The 25,120-nt window shown below is 37.1% G+C and overlaps 1 protein-coding gene across 1 annotated transcript in view; it reads left to right on the forward strand.

The window, feature by feature from the left end:
• The window catches only part of CUBN (cubilin), a 324,233-nt gene that overhangs the window by 264,623 nt on the left and 34,490 nt on the right, over positions 1–25,120 (forward strand). The window contains exon 60 of the mRNA XM_066279340.1: positions 18,610–18,818. Coding sequence (XP_066135437.1) covers positions 18,610–18,818 — 209 coding nt within the window. The remainder of the gene's footprint in view (positions 1–18,609; positions 18,819–25,120) is intronic.

Here is a 25,120-nt window from a genome sequence, read left to right on the forward strand (position 1 = left end):
AAAGAAATATAGGAGAAAGTTGAAGCGTGAAAAACAATTTGAACTGGAAATAATGATCTGGGCCCTAACTCGCAGTAAAAGGAAAAAAGCTAAATGTAAGAATAAATAAAAAATATCATTCCAGTTTATTCCCACAGCATGTGAGAAATAATTATCTATATAAAATTAACAAAGACCTTTCAACTATATAAGATAGTGCTCAATCCTCTGTTCATCTACACTCACAGCATCAGTAGCACAACCTAAAATAATTTATATTTGACTCTGGAAAACGTTAAGATTCTTCCATTTGAAAAGAGATGTGATTAGTGTTCTAAACATGAAGAGCTCACCAAGCAAATCTCATATTCTGTGAAGTCTCAGAGGAAGCTGGGAAATTTTCTTTAATCAGAGTCTTAACTTACTGTTCAAACTCTTTCCTTCTCGTTTACCCCGTGCTGTGGATAACCTTCATCCTTCATCCCTCCGCTTCAAAGCAGCGCTTACCATAAACTTCTCTGCACTTGGCATGATTTGTGTCTGTGTGTGTGTGTGTATTTCTTGAGAAAAGCAATTAGACATATGTTTTGAAGGCTTCACAATAAGCCACAGACATCATGACAAATTTTATCAGAAAATCACTTTACTACCTACCCTACTTAGCTTTATCTACAATAATGCGAAAGCAAGTCTCAGGGGCAGACACAGTGTTGCCTTAATGGCATTGCCTAAGTGCAGTGGTGTACAAAACAGGAGGCTCTTTTCAAAGAAAAATTAATTTTCCCTTGGAAATTATTTTTGTGCAAAAGAACTCATATGCTCTAGCCTTTAGCACAGAGTTTAGAGTCGAATGATACATGTTTGCATTTGCTCTGGTTACCTACTTCTGAGCTGTTTTCCTTTTTCCTCATATTTTCTCACATGACCATTGAAGTAGTCTTAAAGTGTCCACACAGTTGTCATTGGCTACTGGGAATTAGCCAGTGTTGTCCAGCCTCTTTAAATCACTATGTTTTTCTGGACTGCAAAGAAGACACTTTTTTCTCATTATGATTTTTACTGCACTGAAGTGGTACAGGAAGAAAATTCTTACACCGTCAGAGGCACTGTTCATCGATGAGCATTGGCCACCTTCAGCTAATCTCTTTTTTCCTGTGGTCACAGTTAGAGAAAAGGTGCAAGTGTAGAGCGCAGGCCGGGGGTTTCCTTCCTCAGCCACACAGTGCTAGATGCATTTTGTGATGATGGCTTTTACCTCTTCTTCATCTTTACACACCATCAGCCACTTGAAAATACTTAGGTAATTCGATGTTGTTTTCAGTGATATTTTTACTGAAAACCTAAGTGTTATAATTTCAAATTTGTGTGGTGTCACAAAACTTTCAAGACCACATATATGAATTTTTTTATTTTTTTTATTTTTTACAGAGACAGAATGAGAGTCAGAGAGAGGGATAGACAGGGACAGACAGATAGAAATGGAGAGATATGAGAAGCATCAATCATCAGTTTTTCGTTGAGGCACTTTAGTTGTTCATTGATTGCTTTCTCATACATGCCTTAACCGTGGGGCTACCGCAGACCAAGTAACCCCTTGCTCAAGCCAGCGACCTTGGGTTCAAGCTGGTGAGCCCTGCTCAAACCAGATGAACCCACGCTCAAGCTGGTGACCTCAGGGTCTTGAACCTGGGTCCTTTGCATCCCAGTCCGATGCTCTATTCACTGTGCCACCACCTGGTCAGGTCATTCTGCATAACTTTAATCTTATTTTGTTTGTGGTAAAGAAAGAGAAGGAAAAATGAGAAGAGATTGAATTCTATCTATCTTTTATAATCTTTTGGTTACAGATCTGGATAAAAACTTATATATGACTAATAGGGTGCACATCCATCTCATCCATTTAAACTCCCCCGTGTTTCCTATAAAGAGAAGAAAGTCACTCAGTGGCCTAAACAGTGGACTTTTGTTTCCAATGCTGTCAGTCCAGCCTGGAAAACAATATCTCCACAGAGTAAATAATTAATGTGCAGAAGGGCTCATTTTAGTCTGCAACATCTCAGCTCAGTTTATCTTGATTAAAACACTAGTTTTACTATTTAGATTACACATTTGGCTATACTTTATACACATCCGCTATAATTTTTAAGAAATCAGTAAAGAGCCAGCTCACATAATTATGTAATTATTAGGTAAACATCTCCTTGTGCATGTGTTATGTTTGTATCGTTCATGGGCCTGCACACATTTTGGGGAAATACCCCCTAGTTTGTTGTTAATTACTAGATAGTGGTAAAAGTGGGTCTCGGTCTTTCATGGAACTGCAGCTGTTAAGGGCCCCCATGGTCGGATACCAGGGCAGGAAAACAAAGCAGACACTTCACAGAAGCTGATTTCTAGCTAATGGAAATCTGCCTTCCCCTTTCCCCCTGCACTTTACACAACATGAATAATTGATCCTGAATGACTGATCACCGGTAAAGTGATCATACTGAGCCTCGGGGTTCTATGAAACCCTGGGATTATCTGCAAATCTGAGCATTTGCCTCCAGAGAGTGCATAGCTGTCATCTGATTGCCAACAGTGTCTGTCATCCCGTAATGTTTCAAAGGCATCAATTCTGTGGATTTGACTGAAGTGGGCGTGTGCCACAGTTGCAGAATCAGCACTTAAAATACCCTTTATTTTATTAACTTCTGCTAGTTGAGTTTCTGCCCTCCTTTACCACCAGGATATGCTTTGGCCATGACCTTGCTCGCCTCCATCACCCGTGTAGCACTTCAGACTTGTGAATGTGTCTTTATGTGTCTTTAAACCAGCACAGCCCCGCATCCTCTTACTGTACTAGTATCATGGCAGAGTGCTGCTCGGTCAGTCCATTCATAACATGCTCATCACATTAGACACTGAGCTTGTAGACATTTATTTACTCTGTAGTACAAAAGTCATTTCATTTGTTTCTAAAGTAATGTATTATATAACACTTTGACAAAATGTCAGGGTCAAAACTGAACTTGGCCCAATTGAGTTATGAAGCTCACAGGCATTTAGGACAGTGGGTTGCCAAGGAGAATGTGAAGCAAGACCCCTTCAAGATGACATGTCTTAGAAGGACAAGGCATTGCTCTGGAGTAGATGGCAATATTAGGGACAAAGGGACATCAGTGACCAGAGATTCTTGTCACCTAAGACTGTAAATCCTGGACATGTGACTGACATTCCTGGCCCCCTGTAGCCCATAACCCAATGCTGAGGATGAGAGTCACAGTCTATTGTCCTTCATCCAGAGTGTTTGTCCTAGAGAATGAGTCACGTGGCACTAAGTCAGACTCACAGACCTTTGCTATAGAAGAAATGCAAAAATACCTAAGTGCATGTTTAACAAGGACAAAAAATGAGTCACAGATGAGAACATGCCTGAATGGGAAGAGCTGTAGACCAGAAAGAAGATGGCCAAGACCCAATGGCTTCATTATATACTGCTTGCAAAAATTAGGGATATTTCATTGCTTCATATTCACTTTGAAATATCCCCTAATTTTTGTGAGCATTATATTATTGCTTGATGAGATGCTTTAGAAAAGTCCTATAATAGTTCCTAGCTCAATTTTATTCACTATAAAAAATCATTTGGAAGTATTACCACATTTTATCATTACAGAATGTGATGGAGATGAAGTAGGCAATTTCTGTGAAGTACTGTAAATGTCAAAGAGAAAAACTGTTTGTATTAGAAAGTAATATTGAAGCCCTGGCTTTCTGAAGGGCTCCACGACCCACCCCACCTTATCTCTACAGTTGGGGAGGGAGTGACGAGTCATTATTATCAACAGGACCACTTCAGGGTACAGTGATTTCTGATTCTTACTCATTTTGCAATGACATCTAACTGGCAAACTCTAAAGTATATTTTAGAACTGAAATTTGAAATCAAAAGCTAAATACCAATTAAATTCTAAGGCCTTGCAGAGGCCTAATCTATAACTGTCACTCCAACAATATTGGCTGTATGAACAAATTAAAGAACAAGTGAATAAATTATGCCTACTATATAATTACATTATATTATACATAATACATTCAAAATATTATACATTATACCTAGATTTGCTTCGTTCTCAAAATGCAATTATGATTCATATAGTTCAGCTATCACTTGAGAAGGTAAATTGGATCACTTTCATTCTTAGAGATTTAGGAATATAGGATTAGACTCAATATTTGGGTCACACATATCTGATCTCTGGATTTTTATTTGCTACCTTAACATCTGGGAAATGTTTCTCAAACATGCTAAAGGAAAACAGGTGTTGTGGAGGGATGAAGTTGAGGGAGTTAACAAGAGTTTACTTGTCAGAGGGAATAGGACAAGACAGAAAGCGAAACAGAGAAGACTGATGAGAAGACTTTGGCCTCAGTGATGGAAAGTATGGTCACGAGAAATAGAGAAAAATATAAAAACATGTCAAATTCCCTCTGGCTTCTAGTTATATTTAAGGTTCACAATTTTTGGTGTTAACTCAGACCTTAAGAGGCATTCTACCTGACCAGGCGTGGCGCAGTGGATAGAGCATTGGACTGGAATGCCAAGGACTCAGGTTCGAGACTCCGAGGTCGCCAGCTTGAGCACGGGCTCATCTGGTTTGAGCAAAAGCTCACCAGCTTGGACCCAAGGTCACTGGCTCGAGCAAGGGGTTACTTGGTCTGCTGAAGGCCCATGGTCAAGGCACATATGAGAAACCAATCAGTGAACAACTAAGTTGTCGTAATGTGCAACGAAAAACTAATGATTGATACTTCTCATCTCTCCATTACTGTCTGTCTGTCCCTGTCTATTCCTCTCTCTGATTCCTCTCTCTGACTTTCTCTCTGTCTCTGTAAAAAAAAAAAAGAGGCATTTCAAAAATTCTGTAGCAAAATAATAAAAGAATACACTTAAAACTAAATATCAATGTATTTATCTGTATGTGCTTCTTAGCAGCCTGATATAAACTTCCAAACTATATCACTTTTAAAAGCACAAGTGCAATAAGATAGTTGAATTATAGCTTGAGTAATTTTATAAGTCACTGCTCAAATAGCTCTGAGTTTAGCAGTAATGGGGGTATTACTCGAAAGCAATGTCATTTGTCTCTTCTCTTAATGTCATTTGCTCCCTCTGGTAAAGTCTGAGAATGAGATGAGCTGAAATTGTAAACCCATTTGCGGAAAACTAGACTAAGCTCATTTCCGCCCTTTTTAAGTCTTGTACCTTTCACTGGTGACTGGACTTCTCTTGGGAGCTGATGCCAAAGACAAGGTTATCTGCAGTTGATCCTTTGTGTGTTTTACTGAAAAGGGTTTTTGCTGAGCTGAGAATGTGGAAATACAATAAAGAAACTAACAAATGCTTAGTTCACCAAAACCTTACAAAAGCAAGTAGGCAGGAGTAAAATTCCAGATCAGCAAAAAGAAAGGAAAGGTTTTTATTGAAATATATTCTACTGTTGGAATCTGTGCCCACCCTTTCCTCAAATGACAAGATCTTGAAGAGGAGACTGTTGTTAGAAAATGAAACCCGATGGTATTGTGCAGAACAAGCTAAGTGATAAAAGTGAGCTAATGGTAAATTATAAGATAACACTTTTAAAAATATTCAGGTAAACAAGAGCTGGAAAACAATTATTCTTTATAACTTCAGCCATACCAGGCCTCCCATAATGTGACCCAGCTTTGTTTCTGATAATTGAATGTGTTGGGTTAAATTTTTTTGTAACCATAGATTCCCTATTCTTACTCAGAGTGGCTTGGGTTTGGCATAGTATTCCCAGGAGCATACAAGCAAATTATTAAAAAAATAGTTTAGCAATAAGCATTTAAAAAATTATTTAGCTGTAAATCAATTGTTTAGAAACAAAACATTATTAGGGCTATGGAGCTGTATTTTTCTCTTCATCCTGATATATGAAAACATCTGTTAACTGTGTAGTAACTTTATGTTCTACTCACTCCCAAGAATAGACTGACACAAAATCCCAGGACATAATGATAATGGCCCCCTGTCCCCGAGCATCTCACACGAGGCGCTTTACCTAGATTATCTCATTTAACCCTCACAACTACCCACAAGACAGGGACTATCCCATTTTACAAAAGAGAAAATAAAAAGTAAGAGGATTAAATAATTTATCTGCTGTCCAAGGGTTCCTAAGAGGTAAAGCCAAGCTTTAAACTCAGTAATACTGTCTTCCAAATTCATCTGTTTCCTAATCAGCCCAAATTATCTCTGTGGCCATCGGTAATTTACCCAGAGATAAAGGGAGGTTCGGGGGGAGTTTTCTGAGAGGCAAGTCATTTCTTTTCTTACTCTTTTGGGTAGATAGAGCTCCTTTTCTCTATTTTTATCTTCTCATTTGACACTGCCTGCTTTCTAGTAGCAGTGTTCTAATTTGTACCGAGTTCCAAATCGGGATTTAGCAATACCTGTTATATCTAATTATTACACATAACTCTAGCAGCCACTCCTTCCTGCTTCCCACAAGGAAAGATATAATATGTATTCCACTAAAATATACTATTTATAACTATAATGCAGTGTAATTATATTTGTAATTTTACAGTCTATACTATAATTTTATATTATAGTTATATATTATAATGTTTACATTATATAAATTAATTATATAATATAATTTATATGTTAATTATAGTTATAATACAGTATAAATCTTACATGATATACTTACATAAAATAAAATATTTTATAATATAGAGGATATTTAAATATAGTATTTATATTATGAATGTTTATATTTACAAATAGTATTATATTTATATATGTAATTATGCATGTATATTATATACATATAATGTATGAATAATATATGGTTTATGATATATATTATATATATAGTAAAGGCCAATTATCTTTCTGACTGACAAACAAATGTCTTGTATGTCTTATCAGCTTTACAAAGAATTAATACAATTATGTAAATTATAGTAGAATTTGAATATAAAAATAATGAATCTCTGTATAAAAGAACTTTTGTACCAAATTATGGCCTCCAACCACAGAATACTAACAAAATGAAGGAATTTAGTAATTTATTTTTATGATGTAACTTTGATTAGTATTCTTATCATATATAGTTTAATTTGCAAATTGGGAAATTAAGTCACAAACAAATTAAGTGACTTACTGAGGCTCCTTTGCAAGTCTCGAGTAGAACTGAGAAAGTAATCCCTGTGTCAACTAAATAATACTTTCACCAGAGTAGTGTAAGTTAAAATGTCCATAGTACCGTGCACAATCTAATACAGCAACAAGAACAATAAAATAAGTCCTGGTTTACTTATTTATGCATTCATTAGTTGACTCTTGTATGTGCCCTGACTGGGAATCAAACCCACAACCTTCATATATTCAGACGACGCTCTAATGTCTAACCAACTACCCAATCAGGTCCCTCCTTGTTTTAATTATTATTAGAAAGCTATTGGATGCTTGGTCTGATTTTGTGAATTTCACATCCTTTTTATTGTGACCAATTATATGACTACTAAGTAGCACATTGCTATTTATCCTGATTTCTTTAAACAGAACATTTTCAAATTTCTAATGACTTTTGATTTTATAATTGGCAATGTTGAGTAAATAGTTTTATTTTATTTTATTATTATTATTATTATTATTTTTTTGTATTTTTCTGAAGCTGGAAACAGGGAGAGACAGTCAGACTCCCACATGCGCCCGACCGGGATCCACCCGGCACGCCCACCAGGGGCAACGCTCTGCCCACCAGGGGGCGATGCTCTGCCCCTCCGGGGCGTCGCTCTGCTGCGACCAGAGCCACTCTAGCGCCTGAGGCAGAGGCCACAGAGCCATCCCCAGCGCCCGGGCCAACTTTGCTCCAATGGAGCTTCGGCTGTGGGAGGGGAAGAGAGAGACAGAGAGGAAGGAGAGGGGGAGGGGTGGAGAAGCAGATGGGCGCTTCTCCTGTGTGCTCTGGCCGGGAATCGAACCCGGGACTTCTGCACGCCAGGCCGATGCTCTACCACTGAGCCAACTGGCCAGGGCCAATAGTTTTACTTTTTAAAATAGTATTGCTGCACATTATGTCCTGAATTTCACAAATTATTAAATGTGCTCTGCCTGCTAAAACCTCATACTCAGAGATTAAATTGTTTTAAGTAAAAAACCTAACACCATTTATCATTGCAAAATTTTAGCTGGAGAAGCATTTTTTCTACTAAAAACCTACCTCTTAGACAGTATTTTAAATCTTTTAGTGGCATTTTTATTGTTGTCCTGCTAATTGTTTTTTCACAATCAAATATGCCACTGAAGTCAACTAAATTAGCTTTAAAAACAGGTTAATACATTGAACCAAAAAGTTGTTTGTTTAAAAAATATATATATATATAAATATGTACATATATATATATACTCACATTCATACACATGCACACACACACAATGTTTAGAATATAATAACAACTTTGTATGTCAAGAAACATATTTCACTGAAAAAATTCCCCTTATAAAAGTAGACTAGAAACAAAGAGCCTTCTAATAAGAACTAGTATTTATATTTTCTATTTATTTCTTCATTGTTTGTTCAATAATATTCACCAGCTACTTATTATGCAAGCAATAAACTCTTCCCTAGTCTTGAGAAATTTACTTAAGTAGAAGCATCAGAAAATAATTTAAATTCATTATGGTGAAGGCTTTTTGACAAAAGTAGGTGCAAAGGACAATGGATGCAGAAAAGAAAGGATCTGCGATACTTTGGTACATAGTGAAGAGGACACAGGATTGTTACAGAAAGAACCCCAAATTATAGTGTAATTATTAGGAATGTAATACTCGAAAGGGCGAGAAGGCATCCACTGGGCAACAGATACTCTATGGGGAAAACAAGGCAGGTACAAAGTCACAGATACATGCAGTTCAGAGGCTACAGACTGACCTGCACATTGTTTGGCAATGCTTTGTGGTATAACATAGTAACAACAGAAGCTAAAACAGGAGAGATAAATGGGCTCTATGTGGAAGGCTGTCTCATATGCAAAGGGGAATCAGTGATTGCTTTGAGCTGAAGAGTTCCATGACCTAATTTGATTTGTTTTAGAAAGTACATTTTTGTATGTTTGAGGATGATGTTTTGAAGGGGCAGCAATGTTAGGCAGGAAAAAATTAGTTAAGTATTGCAGTAGTTAAAACAGGGGCTGATGAGGTCAGTGGCAGTGTGGAAGTGAAGGGGGTTGAAAGGAGAAATATTTAAGATGTAGAATCAACAGGACACAATAGCATTTGACTAACTAGTGAGGAAACAGGAAAAAATGATGATCCTAAGGTTTCTGGATAATATTTTGTGCTGACATTACCAAAAATAAAATTACTAGAAGAGGACTAGGTTTTGTAAGAGAAATAAAATTTTTTGTTTGGATATAGAGAATTTAGTGCCTTTAAGGTACCCAGCTAATGTTCAGTAGGTAGTAAGATATGAGAATTAGAAGTTCAGGAGTAAGGTTGGGGCTAGACTTTGGTCCTGTTTAACATGGCACATTCATTTAAAAGTATTAGATGTTCTCAGTGAATTGACTTGTATCATTTTGCAGTATCCTTTTTTTAATGCTTCCTACCTGAGCACTTTCTCTGATGTAGTATAGCTTCTCTAGCTTTCTCTCCGTTCATGTTTACATTGGAATATAGTTTAAACCTCTTCACTTTCAACCTTTCACTGTCTAAAAGAATGTATTTGGGTTTTGTTTTGCATTATCTTTGAAATAGAAAATTTAATGTGTTTATATTGAATAAAATTACAAACATTATTGGATTTAAACAGACCATTGTATTATTTGGATTCTTTTTTCCCCACCTGTTTTACATATTTTTTTAGCCATGCTTTCTTGCCTTTTTAAATTGATCAGTTTTTATTACTCTTTCTAAAAAAATTATTACTTATTTTCTTTTTTTCTTTTTTTTTCAGGGACAGAGAGGGAGTCAGAGAGAGGGACAGATAGGAACAGACAGAAACAGAGAGAGATGAGAAGCATCAATCATCAGTTTTTCGTTGGGACACCTTAGTTGTTCATTGATTGCTTTCTTATATGTGCCTTGACCGTGGGGCCACAACAGACCGAGTAACCCCTTGCTTGAGCCAGCGACCTTGGGTCCAAGCTGGTGAGCTTTTGCTCAAGCCAGATGAGCCCGCGCTCAAGCTGGCGACCTCAGGGTCTCGAACCTGGGTCCTCCGCATCCCAGTCCGACACTCTATCCACTGTGCCACCACCTGGTCAGGCTTGTCTTTCTTTTTTTAAGTGAGAGGAGGGGAGATAAGTGAGACAGACTCCTGCATAGGTCCTGACCAGGATTCACCTGGCAATTCCCATCTGGGGCCAATGCTCATATCAATCAAGCTATTTTTAGTGCCTGAGGCTGATGCACTCTGACCAACAAAGCCACTGGCGGTGAGAGGGGAAGAGGAAGAGAAAGAGGAGAGAAAAGGGGTGAGAAGCAGATGATCGCTTCTCCTGTGTGCTCTGACTGGGAATTGAACCCAGGACATCCATACCCAGGAGGACACTCTATCCACTGAGCCACAATATTTACTCTTCACTCATTAGAATCTAACTAAAAGTAGTCCCTTTACTATTATATTTCATGTTAAGAACAGGGCTTAAAACCTTTTAAATTAATTTGCCACTTCCTGTCTTTGTGCTATTAATGTTAGTTATACATATATTTTAAGCAATAAATCATTTTCATTGTTTTATGCAATAAGTAATTGTATAACTTACCACTGTTTTCTCCTTCTGAATTTCTATACTTCCATATGGGATCAATTTCTTTCTTTTAGAAGAACTCCATTTGGTGATTTTTGATTTATTGCAAAACTTCTGGTAAAAACTATCCTTGGTTTTATTTATTCTGAAAAAGAGTTTATTTTGTCTTAAATGTTATAGGACATATTTTTCTAATATAAAATTATAATTTGGCATTTATTTTACTCAGCACTTGAAGATACTATTCCATTGTCATCTGGATTCTATCATTTTGGTTAAAAAGTCACTGAAGAGTACTTTCTGTGCTATCTGTACTTTAGGGCCCCCAACCCTCATCATCCCATTGTAAAGTGCATCATCCCATTGTATTCCACAATGAACTATCACTCTGTGCACGTGTGTGTGACTGCTTTAGCCAGGATTACCAGATGATAATGTCATTTTATTGTGTGTGTGACAGAGACAGTGAGAGACAGAGAGAGGGACAGATAAGGACAGACAGGAAGGGAGAGAGAAGAGAAGCATCAATTCTTCATTGTGGTACCTTAGTTGTTCATTGATTGCTTTCTCATATGTCCCTTAATGGGGGGGAGGAGCTACAGCAGACCGAGTGACCCCTTGCTCAAGCCAGTGACCTTGGACTCAAGCAGGTGAGCCTTGCTCAAACCAGATGAGCCAGTGCTCAAGCTGGTGATCACGGGGTTTTGAACCTGGGTCCTCTGCATCCCAGTCCAACACTATCCACTGTATCACCACCTGGTCAGGTGATAATGTGGTTTTAATTTGCAATTTCTTAATGGTTCTTAAGAACAATTTTCATGTGCATTTTTGTCATATGTAAATCATCTTTGTTGAAATATCTGTTCACATCTTTTGCCATATTTGTGTGTGTGTGGGGGGGGTGCTATGTCTTTGTGGATGATAGGGTGCGTGTATATGTGTGTCTGTGTGTTTCTTAAACCAGGATTCAGGATGTACTAATAAAATCACCTCGGCCCTAGCCGGTTGGCTCAGCGATAGAGCGTCGGCCTGGCGTGCGGGGGACCCTGGTTCGATTCCCGGCCAGGGCACATAGGAGAAGCGCCCATTTGCTTCTCCACCTCCCCCCCTTCCTCTCTGTCTCTCTCTTCCCCTCCTGCAGCCAAGGCTCCATTGGAGCAGGGATGGCCCAGGCGCTGGGGATGGCTCCTTGGCCTCTGCCCCAGGCGCTAGAGTGGCTCTGGTCGCAGCAGAGCGACGCCCCGGAGGGGCAGAGCGTCGCCCCCTGGTGGGCAGAGCGTTGCCCCTGGTGGGCGTGCCGGGTGGATCCCGGTCGGATGGGCAGAGCGTCGCCCCCTGGTGGGCAGAGCGTTGCCCCTGGTGGGCGTGCCCCCGTCGGGTGCATGCGGGAGTCTGTCTGACTGTCTCTCCCCGTTTCCGGCTTCAGAAAATTAAAAAAAAAAAAAGGAAAAAAAAATCACCTCAAAATGATCTGAAAGTTATCAAAATAAAAATAAAATTTTTATTTATTTATTTATTTTTCCTTTTTATTAAATTTATTGGAGTGACACTGTTTAACAAAATTATACAGGTTTCAGGTGCACAATTCTACAACACATCATCTGTACACTGTATTGTGTGCTCACTGCTCCAAGTCAAGTCTCCGTCCATCACCCTCTGACCCTAGTCCACCCCCCCACACCAGACCTCCTGCGCAGTCACCACACTGCTGTCCATATCTATGAGATATTTTTTCTCTCTCTCTGGTCTGTGTGTGTGTGTGTGTGTGTGTGTGTGTGTGTGTGTGTGTGCCTATTTCTAACTGGACTATTTGTTTTTCACTATTACGTTTGAGAATTCTTTATATATTCTGAAATAGTAGTCCTATATGGTTTACAAATATTTTCTCCCAATCCATAGTTTATCTTAATAGGGCCTTTCTTAGCACAAAAGTTTTCAATTTTGATAAAGCCCAATTTATCAATTTTTTCTTTTATATGTTACGCTTTTGGTGTCAATGCTAAGAACTCTGCCTATCTTGAGGTATGAAAGATGGTCTGCTCTGATTTTGTATAAAAGTTTCATTGTTTCCTATTTTCGGTTCATGTCTATGGTCTATGCTGAAGTAATTTGTTTAATGTCTGAAGTTTAGGTTGAAGCTAACTTTTTTGCCTCTGGAATCAATAGAGTGATTCCTCCTCCTTTATTCTTCATTGTCAAAATTGTTTTAGCTATTCAATGACCTTTGCCTTTCCATGTAAACTTTATATAAACTTTTTATGTGGACAGAAAATTTTTGCTGGATTTTTGATAGGAGTTGTGTTAAAACTATGTATCAATTTGAGAATAATTATCATCCTAATATACTAAGTCTTTCAATCTGTGAACATATATGTCTCTGCATTTATTTAGATCTTCTTTGATTTCTTTTATCATTTTGTAATTTTTAGCACACAGATTCTATGTGTTTCATTGTATATACCTAAGTATGACATTTTCTACGGAGTAATTGAGTTTTTAATTTTTATTTCCACGTTTATTGGTAGTGTGTGTGTGTGTGTGTGTGTGTATGTGTGATTAATCTTCCTGTATCTTTCTTATACCCAGAATTTTGGCTGAACTCACAATAAGTGTTCTAGGGATTTTTGTCCAGATTCCTTGGGATTCTTACATCTGCAATAGTAGCAATTTCACTTTTTCCTTTCCAATGTTGATATTGTTTTCCTTGCCTTTTACATTGACAAGAATTTCCAATACTATGTTAACTAAGAGTGGTGAGAAAAAAATATTCTTGCTTTGTTTCTAATCTTGAAAGAAGAGCATTTAGTTTTTCACCAGTATCATGTCAGCTGTGGAATTTTTGTAGATATTCTTTATCAAGTTTGGAAAATTCCCGTTTATTCCTGGTTTGCTGAGTGTTTTTATCATGAATGTGTGTTGGATCTAATCAAATTCTTTTCTGTATCAATTGATATGATAGTATCATTTTGCTTAGTACATCATTTTTGAAATTTCAAAGTTGGCAAGAATGATTCTAATGAAATGCCCTGTGACTTATGATACATAACTATAGTGTTTTCAATAATACCTAAGTAATGCAAAATAATTAAAAGATAAAAAATTATCATTATCTGAAGTTCTTTATGTATTGTACTGCTCTTTTTCTAGTGGCTTTAGATGCTGATTAGCTGCTGAAATTATTTTTCTTTAGTAAATTACCTATCTTTTAGTATTTTAGTTTCATGCTTCCCAATTATTACCAGAGTAAATATGCATTCTGAGCAAAATTAGACTGGGTTTCAAATTAGGATATCTGAAATAAGTCAAATCGAGTGACATTAAGTAAAAACAAGCAAGTAGGAAAATAACCCCTACAACCTGTGTTATAAAAGCCATTAAGATTATATATATATTTATGCTATGCAATAATATATATATAATATATATATATTATATATATATAATAAATTCAACTTACTTTTAGAGAAAAAGACAAAATAGATTCCTTTGGAACCTAGTTGAATTTTAAAAATAAGTCCACTGCTTTAAGGCCATTTTATACTGCAGCTTTGAAAATTACAAGCCCTCTTGGTTCACCCCATTTCCCTAACTCAACAGCTTTAAATGCTTTTATGTCCTGCTTCCTGTGCATCACCCAGCTTCCTTCAATCAACTACAGCCTAGAGCTGCAGCTGGCTCCCTCGGGAACTGGGAAACGCCTGGAGTCAAGCCGGACTTTATCCTAAGTGTGCCAGCCATCCACCGTTTGTCCACGTAGCAGTAGTCTGGTGATGGATAGAGACATCCAGAAGACCTCAATAAAATAACAACCACATGTAGTGTCAGCCACAAAAATGTTAATTCTCAAGATAACTATTTAGAAATGTATCTAACTCCACAAAGTCTTCAAGATGATTTGCTTTGATAATAGAGCTCTTTCTTACTTTATCAGATATGTCCTGGCTTGAGCTTCAAGCTGAAGTTTAATAAATGGAGGGAAGTAATTTAGGATTCAGTTACTGATTTTTTAATTAAATAAATCATAACCGAGATCTCACTGCTTACTCTGGGTTTATATTTGTGATATTTCTGTAGCCAAGCATTTTCTTTCTCCAAAAAAATAGTTCTTTTGTCGGGAATGTTTCCAATCTGGGGAGGAGGGTTAGAGTGACATCACTAAGTGCTACTGGCGCAGCTGAGTGATGAAGGAGGTGCTGATGGGTAAGAGTTTGCTAGATGGTAGAAAATGTGTAGAAACAAGAAGATAATGGATTCGTGATGCTAAACTGCATGTCAAGGTTAAGGTCTTATACTAGCTTTAAAAAATATTTTTAAGTATAAATACAGTAAATAAATATTGTTATCTTATGTATGAAACTGTTTCATAGTCAGAGTCCTTCCCATCTATTCAGCTATTGTTAATTGTAGAAAGTGTGATGTGGCAATAATACTTTTTGGTGAATAACCTTTCTTTTGTTACTGTTCATCTTTATATTTCCCCCAGACACATGCTTATATTGACATTTTTCATCAGAGGAGCAAAATCACAGACTATTTCTACTGTGTTTAAATATAAACATGGGGAAACATACAGAATAATATTGAATGTAAACTGTAATAATAGAGTTGGGAAATCAGAGCAATTATAACAATTTCCTGTACCCCACAAACACCAAAATGTGTTTCCTCGTTTGTTACTCATACATTTACTTGAATCATCTGACTATTCACTAATAAAATATTATAGTTAGTCAGATTCATATATTAATATGAATTATATAATTTACTCATACAATGTTTTCTTTTCTTAATTATTTGACTATTTTGGAAAAGATTATCTGTGATAATGTTAGTTTTTCATTTTCTTTATTTTGTGTGTATATTTTAAGAATTAAGCATGTGCTTTGTTACAGTTTGATAAATCGAACAAGCTATTTATTAGTCAGCTCTTGCCACAATAAGGGCGTATAACAAACCATCTAAATTTCAGTGGTTTATACTTAGAGCACTTATGTTTATTACTCACAGGTCTACAGTCTGGTTTGCCTGCCTCTGTTCCAGGCTGCAGGTTAACTGTGCTTGGCCCTGGACTCCAGGCAAGGTTCAGATGTGTTCCATGTCCACTTTCTCTTTCACCAGCAGCTACCCGGGGCACAAGCTCTGGGTGAATCAGAAAAGTACAAAAGGCCAAGCAAAAAACACATGCCCATTTAAAGCCTCTTTCCATTTCATGACCACTGATATCCCAACGTCTAAAGCGAGTCATATGGCCAAGCCTGGCATCAAGTCAACAGAAAAATTATCCTCTATCCATTCTAGGACACTGCCAAGAGAGGCACTGAAGAATTAAGAATCTTCTGATTTACCACTCAGTCTATGCCTAAACATGCCAACAGTTTATGGATTCTTGGTCTGGGCTTCCCTGGAGGAAGGGTGTTTTGTCTCACGATATTAATAGTAATAGTAGTAGTCATTGTAGAATGGTAATATAAGTGTGTTTAATGGCACTTACTGTGCCCAGATACAGTTATCATTCTGTCCTTATTAACTTATTAGTAATAATTAACAAACAAATAGTGATAAAAAATATAGCTTGAATTTTTAAAAATAGCAGTTAGTTTCCTGAGAGGATGTATTAATAGAATAAAACCAAGCAGTACCATTTTCCTGGATCTGATCAAAAAGCTTTCAAGTGGACCCTACTGTCCACAGAATAAAGCCTAAAGGTCAAATCCTATACTCGGACATTTGAGGTCCCCTATAGAACAGCGCATCCTGTTTTCCAATCTTCTCATTGTTCTCTGTTGTACTCTATTGTACTGTCCTCATGGTCTCTGTTGTTTTCACAAACAGGATTATGCTTTCCTACATATATAACATAATTTCTTGAGGTTCTGCTGTCCCAGAATTGCCAGTACCAACCCCCTCTCCACATGGTCTTGTCCTATTTATCCTTCAAGATCCAGATCAAGTGTCATCTCTTCCTTGAACATTTTAGATCCTTATAGCCTGAAAAATATTTCCTTCTTCTTGTAAAACTCACAAGACTTTCCTGCCTCTTTTTGAATACCCATCAGTTTCTAAATTGTACTCTCATTATTTATCTGTCTTATCATTGCTATGCGACTACTATTCATCTTCTTCCCACCTCAATACTTAATATATTTCCTTGAAGATTAAATATATTAAATATTTATTGAATAAATAAATTTATCAATTCATGAATACCCTTAGTCATTGTGTTATGCATGCCAATAAGCTTAAGTGGTTTATTTAAGTAACAATCAACTGATACCGAACTAAAAGCTATGCAAACCTCAATTAATTTTTTAGTTTGCAAGCCTGTTCAATATGAGAAGAATTAATAGAGTTATATGGTGTAGCACTGTTCATTGCTTTAGTTGCAGAATAATTTTGTCCTTGATACCATATATGGAAATATCAGATGCTGGAGCTTTGGAAGCATTTCAGCTTCAGGAAATGTCTGTGCAAATAATCTACAGTTTGACCTGACTTAGAAGCTATGGACAAGGCAGTATCACCTGCTAAATAATGCATTTATCCTGAAAAACACTGCACATGGATTCCCTTTACAACTAGAGAGGGCTGCCATTGTGCATATTTCCTGCCAAGCTCCAAGTCCAAAGGCTTAGCGCCCCCTCATGTAGAAAGCAACCTTTCAACTGTTCACAGCTAAATAAATAGAATGAGAAACATAGGTGAAAGCCAATGTCAGTGAAATTTAACTTTGAAAGTAGTAATGATCTATATGCGAAGAATGCAACTTATGGACATTGCTTGGAGCACCTATTTAATCCCTTGTCCTCTTAAAGGCTGTTTTGAGCTTAATTCATTTTCACCCTTTGCTTTTGAAATTGTCCAGTTTCTCTTCCCTTTATGCCCTTACATCGTTTCTAAGGTCTTGGCTTAGGCTATGGAGTGGATGAAACTAAACCCAATGTTCTGAGGATTTTCCATATTTTATTTCATGGTAGACCATTTAATCATCTCTAGGGTATTTTTTATCGCTCTTTTAATTCTGAATTTCAAAGTAGATTTGTTTTTCAATAAAGGTCTTCTTTGTTAGCTTTCCTATCTTTTTTAGAAAACATAGTGTGGTATAATAGAGTGTGCTGTAGTGTTCAATGCTTCTCAGCCTCTCTTTAACAGATTATTTAAATAAATGGTTTGTTGGGAGTTTATTTCTTTGGCATGTTGGGTAAATTCTTCACGAATTCTGTTTTCAATTGTATTGTGTCCATAAAAACAGAACGTAAAAGTGAAACAGTTTCACATTTTCCCAGTTTTAGTATACAAAACACTCTTTTCTATAAAATTGGATGTTTCAATGCTAGAAAAAGCTTTGATGCATCACATCATCAGGTCTAAAAATGCACATAGAACCGAATCTGGCTCCCCGCTTACCTAAGTGACTACAGGAGAATGAGAAGAAAGGGACTGGGGGGGTGAGAGGAGTGCAGAGGAAATAGGTAGTGAAGTTAAGGCAGGTAGCAACAACACCTGCATAAGCCACTGAAGCTCAGTGAACAACCTGGTAGTGTTTACAAAAGTGTCAGAGAAAATAACAGCATGAGTGGCTCAGTGGAAAGAGTGTTGACCCGGAATGTTGAGCTTGCTGGTTCCAAACCCCGAGCTTGGTCAGTCAAGGCACATCTGAGAAGCAGGTACGAGGTGATGCTCCCATTCCTTCCACCACCACTTACCTTTCTCTCTCTTTCTTTCTTCTCTCTAAAATCAATAAATAAAATATTTTTAAAATAAAGATATAAATAAACCACATGAGTTTTAAAGACCACCATGTAGAATTGGAGATAATCTGTTACCTTTGGACTGCTTAGTGATGTCTTTGTTTTAACACAGGGCCTCGACAAGGATGTGGTGGCTATCTGACAGGCTCAAATCACACCTTTGTCTCTCCTGATTCCGATTCAAATGGAAGATATGACAAGAATTTAAACTGCATATGGTTCATAACTGCACCTGTAAACAAACAAATTAAACTCACCTTCAATACATTTGCTCTGGAGTCAGCATCCACTTTGCAAAGATGCATTTATGATTACGTAAAGGTAAGGCTCTTATATATCTTAGCAGAGTATTCTAACCCAACTGTTCATATGCTGTATTCCACTTTACTCCATACAAGAATTTTGAAAATTGTACCACTAATTTTTAAAATGACCTCTTCAATAATATAATGTATAATATTACAGATGCTCTATCTTCATATCAAATTAATTTTTAATATGGATGACTCAAAGTTAGTGTTGTTCTTTTTTTCTTTGTTTTTTAGAAAATTAAATTTAACGGGGTGACATTGATTGATAAGAGTACATAGGTTTCACTTAAACATTTATAGAGTATTTGAACTGTAGTTCATGTTATATACCTATCACCCAAAGTCAAATCATTTTCTGTCACCATATATTTGTCCCTTTTTACTCTCTTCCCCCCACAACCTCCCCCACATCCTCCTCTCCATATTTCACTTTTATCAATGTTCATAGGTCTCAGTTTTATATCCCATGTATGTATGAAATCATATAGTTCTTAGCTTTTTCTGATTTACTTATTTCACTCAGTATAATGTTCTCAAGGTCCATCCATGTTGTCAAAAATGGCAGTATATCATCATTTCTTCTGGCTGAGCAGTATTCCATTGTATATATGTACCATATCTTCTGTATCCAATCCTCTATTGAGGGACACTTTTGTTGTTTCTGTGTCTTTGTCACAGTGAATTATGCTGTGATGAACATGGGGTGTCATGTGTCTATGTGTACCAATGTTTTCAAGTTTTTCAGGTAGATACCCAGTAGAAGGATTGCTGGATCACATGATAATTCTCTATTCTTAATTTTTTGAGGAATCACCATACTTTCTTCCATACTGGTTGTACTAACTTACATTCCCACCAGCAGTGAATGAGGGTTCCTTTTTCTCCACAGCCTCTCCAACACTTGTTATTACCTGTCATGTTGATAATATCCAATCTAACAGGCGTGAGGTAATATCTCATTGTACTTTTGATTTGCATTTCTCGAATAGCTAGTGAAGATGAGCATCTTTCATATACCTGTTGGCCATTTGTATATCTTTTTGGGAGAAGTGTCTGTGTGGTCCTTTCCCCATTTTTTAATTGGATTGCTTGCTTGTTTGTTGCTGAGCTTTGTGAGTTCTTTATATATTTTGGATATTAACTCCTTATCAGAGCTGTTGTTTGAAAATATTATCTCCCATTTGGTTGGCTATCTATTTGTTTTATCAGTTTCTTTTGCCATGCAGAAGCTTTTTAGTTTGATATAGCCCCATTCATTCATTTTGCCTTTACTTCCCTTACCTTTGGGGTCAAATTCATAAATTGTTTCTATGGCCAAAGTGCATAGTTTAGTACCTGTGTTTTTTTCTGTGTAATTTATTATTTCAGATTTTAGTTTTAGGTCTTTAATCCATTTTGAATTAATTTTTGTGCAGGGAGACAAACTGTAGTCAACTTTCATTTTTTTACATGTGGCTTTCCAATTTTCTCAGCACCATTTATTGAAGAGGCTTTCTTTTCTCCATTGTGTGTTTTTGGCTCCTTTGTCAAAGATTATTTATCCATATATATGTGATTTTATTTCTGGGCTCTCAATTCTGTTCCATTGGTATGCATGTCTGTTTTTCTGCCAATACCATGCTGTTTTGATTACCATGGCTCTGTAGTATTATTTATTTATTTATTTATTTATTTATTTATTTTACAGAGATAGAGAGTGAGTCAGAGAGAGGGATAGATAGGGACAGACAGACAGGAATGGAGAGAGATGAGAAGCTTCAATCATTAGTTTTTCATTGCGCGTTGCAACACCTTAGTTGTTCATTGATTGCTTTCTCATATGTGCCTTGACCGCGGGCCTTCAGCAGACCGAGTAACCCCTTGCTGGAGCCAGTGACCTTGGGTTCAAACTGGTGGGCTCCTGCTCAAACCAGATGAGCTCAAGCTGGCGACCTCAGGGTCTCAAACCTGGGTCCCCTGCATCTCAGTCCGACACTCCATTCACTGCACCACCGCCAGGTCAGGCTTTATAGTATAATTTGAAAGGTAGTGTAACAACTTCGGTTCCATTCTTTTTTCTCAGGACTTCCTTGGCTCTTCGGGGTCTTTTGTGGATCTCTATAAACCTGGTGATTTTTTTGCTCTATTTCTTTAAAAAACGACATTGGGATTTTGATGGGAATTGTATTAAATTTGTATATTGCTTTGGGTAATATGGCCATTTTAACTGTGTTAATTATTCTATCCATTAACACAGAATATTTTTCCATTTTATTATGTCTTTTTCAATTTCTTTCAATAATGCTTTATAGTTTTCAGTATATAGGTCCTTCACATCCTTTGTTAAGTTTATTCCTATGTACTTTATTTTGTTGTTGCAATTGTAAAAAAATTTGTTTTTCTAAATTCACTTTCTGAAGTTTCATCATTGGCATATAGGAAAGCAATAGACTTTTGTACATTGATTTTGTATCCTGTGACTTCACTGTATTGGTTTATTGTTTTTAATAGTTTTTCAGTGGAAATAATATGTAATTTGATGTTCTGGGATGAAATGTCCTATAAATGTCTATTATGTCCATTTGATCTAGTGTGACATTTAAGACTATTTCTTTATTGATTTTCTGTTTGGATGATCTATCTAAATCCGTTAATGGTGTGTTGAAATCTCTAAGTATGACTGTGTTTCTGTCTGCTTCTATTTTTAGTTCAGTTATTAGATGCCATATATTTTGGTGCTCACTGGTTTGGTACATATATATTAAGAAGTGTTATGTCTTTATCATTATGAAATGTCCATCTTTGTCTCTTAGTACCATTGTTGTCTTGAAGTCAGCTTTGTCAGATATAAAAATGGCTACACTTGCTTTTCTTTGGGTATTATTTGCTTAGAGAAATGTTTTCCAACCTTTGATTTTGAGTCTACTTTTGTCCTTGCAGCTTAGATGCACTTCTTGAAGGCAGTATATGGTAGGTTTTTCTTTTAGATTTAATCTGCAACTTTGTGCCTCTTTATTGGTGAATTCAGTCCATTTACATTTAGGGTAATTATAGCTGCTTGAGGATTTCCTATAGCCATTTTATGTTTTGTTTTCTGGTAGCTCTTTGTCTCCTTTAGTTCTCTTTTGTGTCTGTCAGTTGTTTTTGTTTGGTGGTATTCCATACTCTTTCCTCTGTTTCTTCATTTTTTAAGCTGTGTGTTTCAGTAGTGACTTTTTTGTGGGTGGTTACCATTAGGTTATTAAGAGAAAAATTGTCATATGTTCAAGAGTCCTTTGTCTAATGGTTGCTTCTGCATTCCATCCTTCTTTACTACTGGTGATCTTGATCATCTCTCCTTTTGTGTTATTTTTATAACATATTATCCTTGTTTTTATTGTGACCTTGTTGGAGCTTTTTACTTGTAGTTTTTATTTGTTTTGTTCTTTGTATCTGGTCAAATAACCCCCTTGAGTATTTCCTGCAGTGGGCATTTTCTGGTGATAAATTTCCTCAGCTTCTGTATGTCTGAAAAAGTTTTCATTTCTTTTTCATATTTGAAAGATAACTTTGATGGATATAATATTCTTGGCTGGGAATTCCTCTCTTTCAGTACTTTTTTTTTTTTTTTTGTATTTTTCTGAAGCTGGAAACGGGGAAGCAGTCAGACAGACTCCCGCATGCGTCCGACCGAGATCTACCCGGCATGCCCACCAGGGGGCGATGCTCTGCCCATCCGGGGCATCACTCTGTCATGACCAGAGCCATTCTAGCACCTGGGGCAGAGGCAAGGAGCCATCCCCAGTGCCCAGGCCATCTTTTGCTCCAATGGAGCCTCAGCTGTGGGAGGGGAAGAGAGAGACAGAGAGGAAGGAGAGGGGGAGGGGTGGAGAAGCAGATGGGTGCCTCTCCTGTGTGCCCTGGCTGGGAATCGAACCTGGGACTTCCACACACCAGGCCGATGCTCTACCACTGAGCCAACCAGCCAGGGCCTCTTTCAGTACTTCTGAGTGTTTGGGTCCACTCTCTTCTGGCTTGTAGAGTTTCTGATGAGATGTCTGGTGATAACCTAATGGGTCATCCTTTATATGTTACATTCTTCTTTTTCCTAGCTGCCTTGAAGATGCTTTTTTGTCATTGACTTTTGACAGTTTTATTTCTATGTGCCTTGGAGACGGTCTGTTTGGGTTGAGGTAACTCGGTATTGTTTGCTTCTTAAGATTTGAAGCTCTAACTCTTTCTAACAGCTTGGGAAGTTCTCATCAGTTATTTCTTTGAATAGGCTCTCCATTCCCTTCTCCCTCTCTTCTTCTGATATACCCATTATTTCTATATTGCTCTTTCTGATATAGTCAGACAATTCTTGTAGAACTCTCTCTCTCTCTCTCTCTCTTTTTAAATTCATGAATCTCTCTCTTCTTCTCTCTCTGTAGTCATCCTGTCTTTGATGTCACTGATTCTTTCCTCTCTCTGGCCTATTCTATTAGCTAAACTTGCTACCTCAATTTTTTATTCATGTATTGAGTTCTTCATCTCTGTTTTTAAAGTTTCAATCTCCTTGGTGAGATAGTCATTTTGTTTTCTGAGCTTTGTAAGTTGCCTATTGGTGTTTCCCAAATCTCACTGAATATTTTCAGAACTTCAACTTTGAGTTCTCTATTGTTTAACTCCAAGGTTTCCATGTGATTAAGATTGTTTTCTGGAAATTTTTAATATTCTTTCTGAACTACATCTCTACCTTGTAAAGCTATGGTATTCAATTTCTTCTTTCTTGATAGCATTTGAGTGTGGTAGTATTAAGAACTTTATCAAAAAACAACTTTAAAAATGAAAAATAAAAATTGAGAAAATACCCAAAACATGTTTAAAAAGACAAGTAAAAAAGAAAAACCATAAAAATTAAGAGTGAAAATCAAAAAAATATAATCAAAAACAAACAGAACACCCCCAAAATAAGAATAAACAATATAAAATTTAAAGAAAATAATAGTCAAAGGATAAAAAGAGAAAAAAAGGGAAAAAAGGAAAAAATATTTTAGTTTGAGAGGGGTGCCGTTTTCTTCCAGTAGACATTCCTGTATGATAAATTTTAGCTCTGTGAAATTCCTGAATTGTCCTCTGCTGGGGTATTGTTGTAATGATGTAGCTGGGGCCACAGTCATGTTGGTGGGTGGGGTGCATTTTAAGGGCTTTATGGCAATAGTAAATTCAACACTTCCGGCATTCCTCCCCACGTCTCAACAGACCAAGGGACCAGACAAGCAGCACCTCTGTTCTTCAGGGGACAGAAAGGCCTGGAGAGTTAACTATGGAGTCTGTCTCTGCCACTCTCTGTAACCTTGAGGTGAGGGATGTGGGATCTGGGAAGCTGGGGGCCACACTTTGTTTTCTTTCTGTCTCTGTACCAGGTATGAGCTGTGGGTTGATTGTAGGAACACTGACCATGACCTCTTGTTCTGATGCCGCTTTGGTCTAGTATCTCCCCCTTCTGCCCCTAAATCTCTCTGCTCCTCCTGGCAGAAGGAAGCCCAGTCACTCTAGGCTTCTCCTTTCAACAGTGCCTGGCAGACAAAACTCAGTCACTCTGGTCTGTTTTCATTTCCAGGATCCTGGCAGAGAGGAAAAAAACCACAGTCACTCCAGGCTTCTTTTCGGAGCCAACCATGAGTGCATTTTATCTTCCACACCCCTTTTCACCCTGTTCCACCTTTAGTCCATTCAGTGTGTGGATTTTTCAGGTGCACCTGCAAGCCCAGCTAGGGTTTCTTCACTGCATTATAGCTGTTCAACTTGTTGAAATTTTGAGGGGAGAGATCAAGAGTATCTCTCACACCACCATTACTCCACTATCTCCCTGTGTTGTTTCTAACATTAGCTCTAAGTGTTGTTGTTTATCCATGCCTCATTAGGAGATGATCTGTGGAATAAACTTGTGCAGAAAGAGACACTCAAAGGATCTTTGGCAAATCTTTCATATAAATAATCACCCCTTAATATACCTATTTTTAAAGTTAATATATTCACTTATTATATTAATTTTAGATGTCAAAAATATCTTAGTTCTAAGTTCTCATGAAAAATGAATCTAAAGACTTCTTAGTGTTTAATGGCTCTTCAATATTAAATTATTGTATCTCTCAGGCTATATGAATCTAAATGAAAAGTTCTAAGTAGTGTCAACCAGTATTACTACATTCAGAAAAAGAATGAGCATGGCAATGTTTTTGATTATGAGATTAAACCTGATTACCAAATGAAGGGATAGCACAGCAAATCAATAATATGAAATCAGGGTAGTCAATATTTAAGTGCTAACTCATGCATTGGATACAGGACTGAAGCAATGTGCAAGTT

The sequence above is a fragment of the Saccopteryx bilineata genome, chromosome 5 (assembly GCF_036850765.1).
Source record: "Saccopteryx bilineata isolate mSacBil1 chromosome 5, mSacBil1_pri_phased_curated, whole genome shotgun sequence".
Taxonomy (NCBI): Eukaryota; Metazoa; Chordata; class Mammalia; order Chiroptera; family Emballonuridae; genus Saccopteryx; species Saccopteryx bilineata.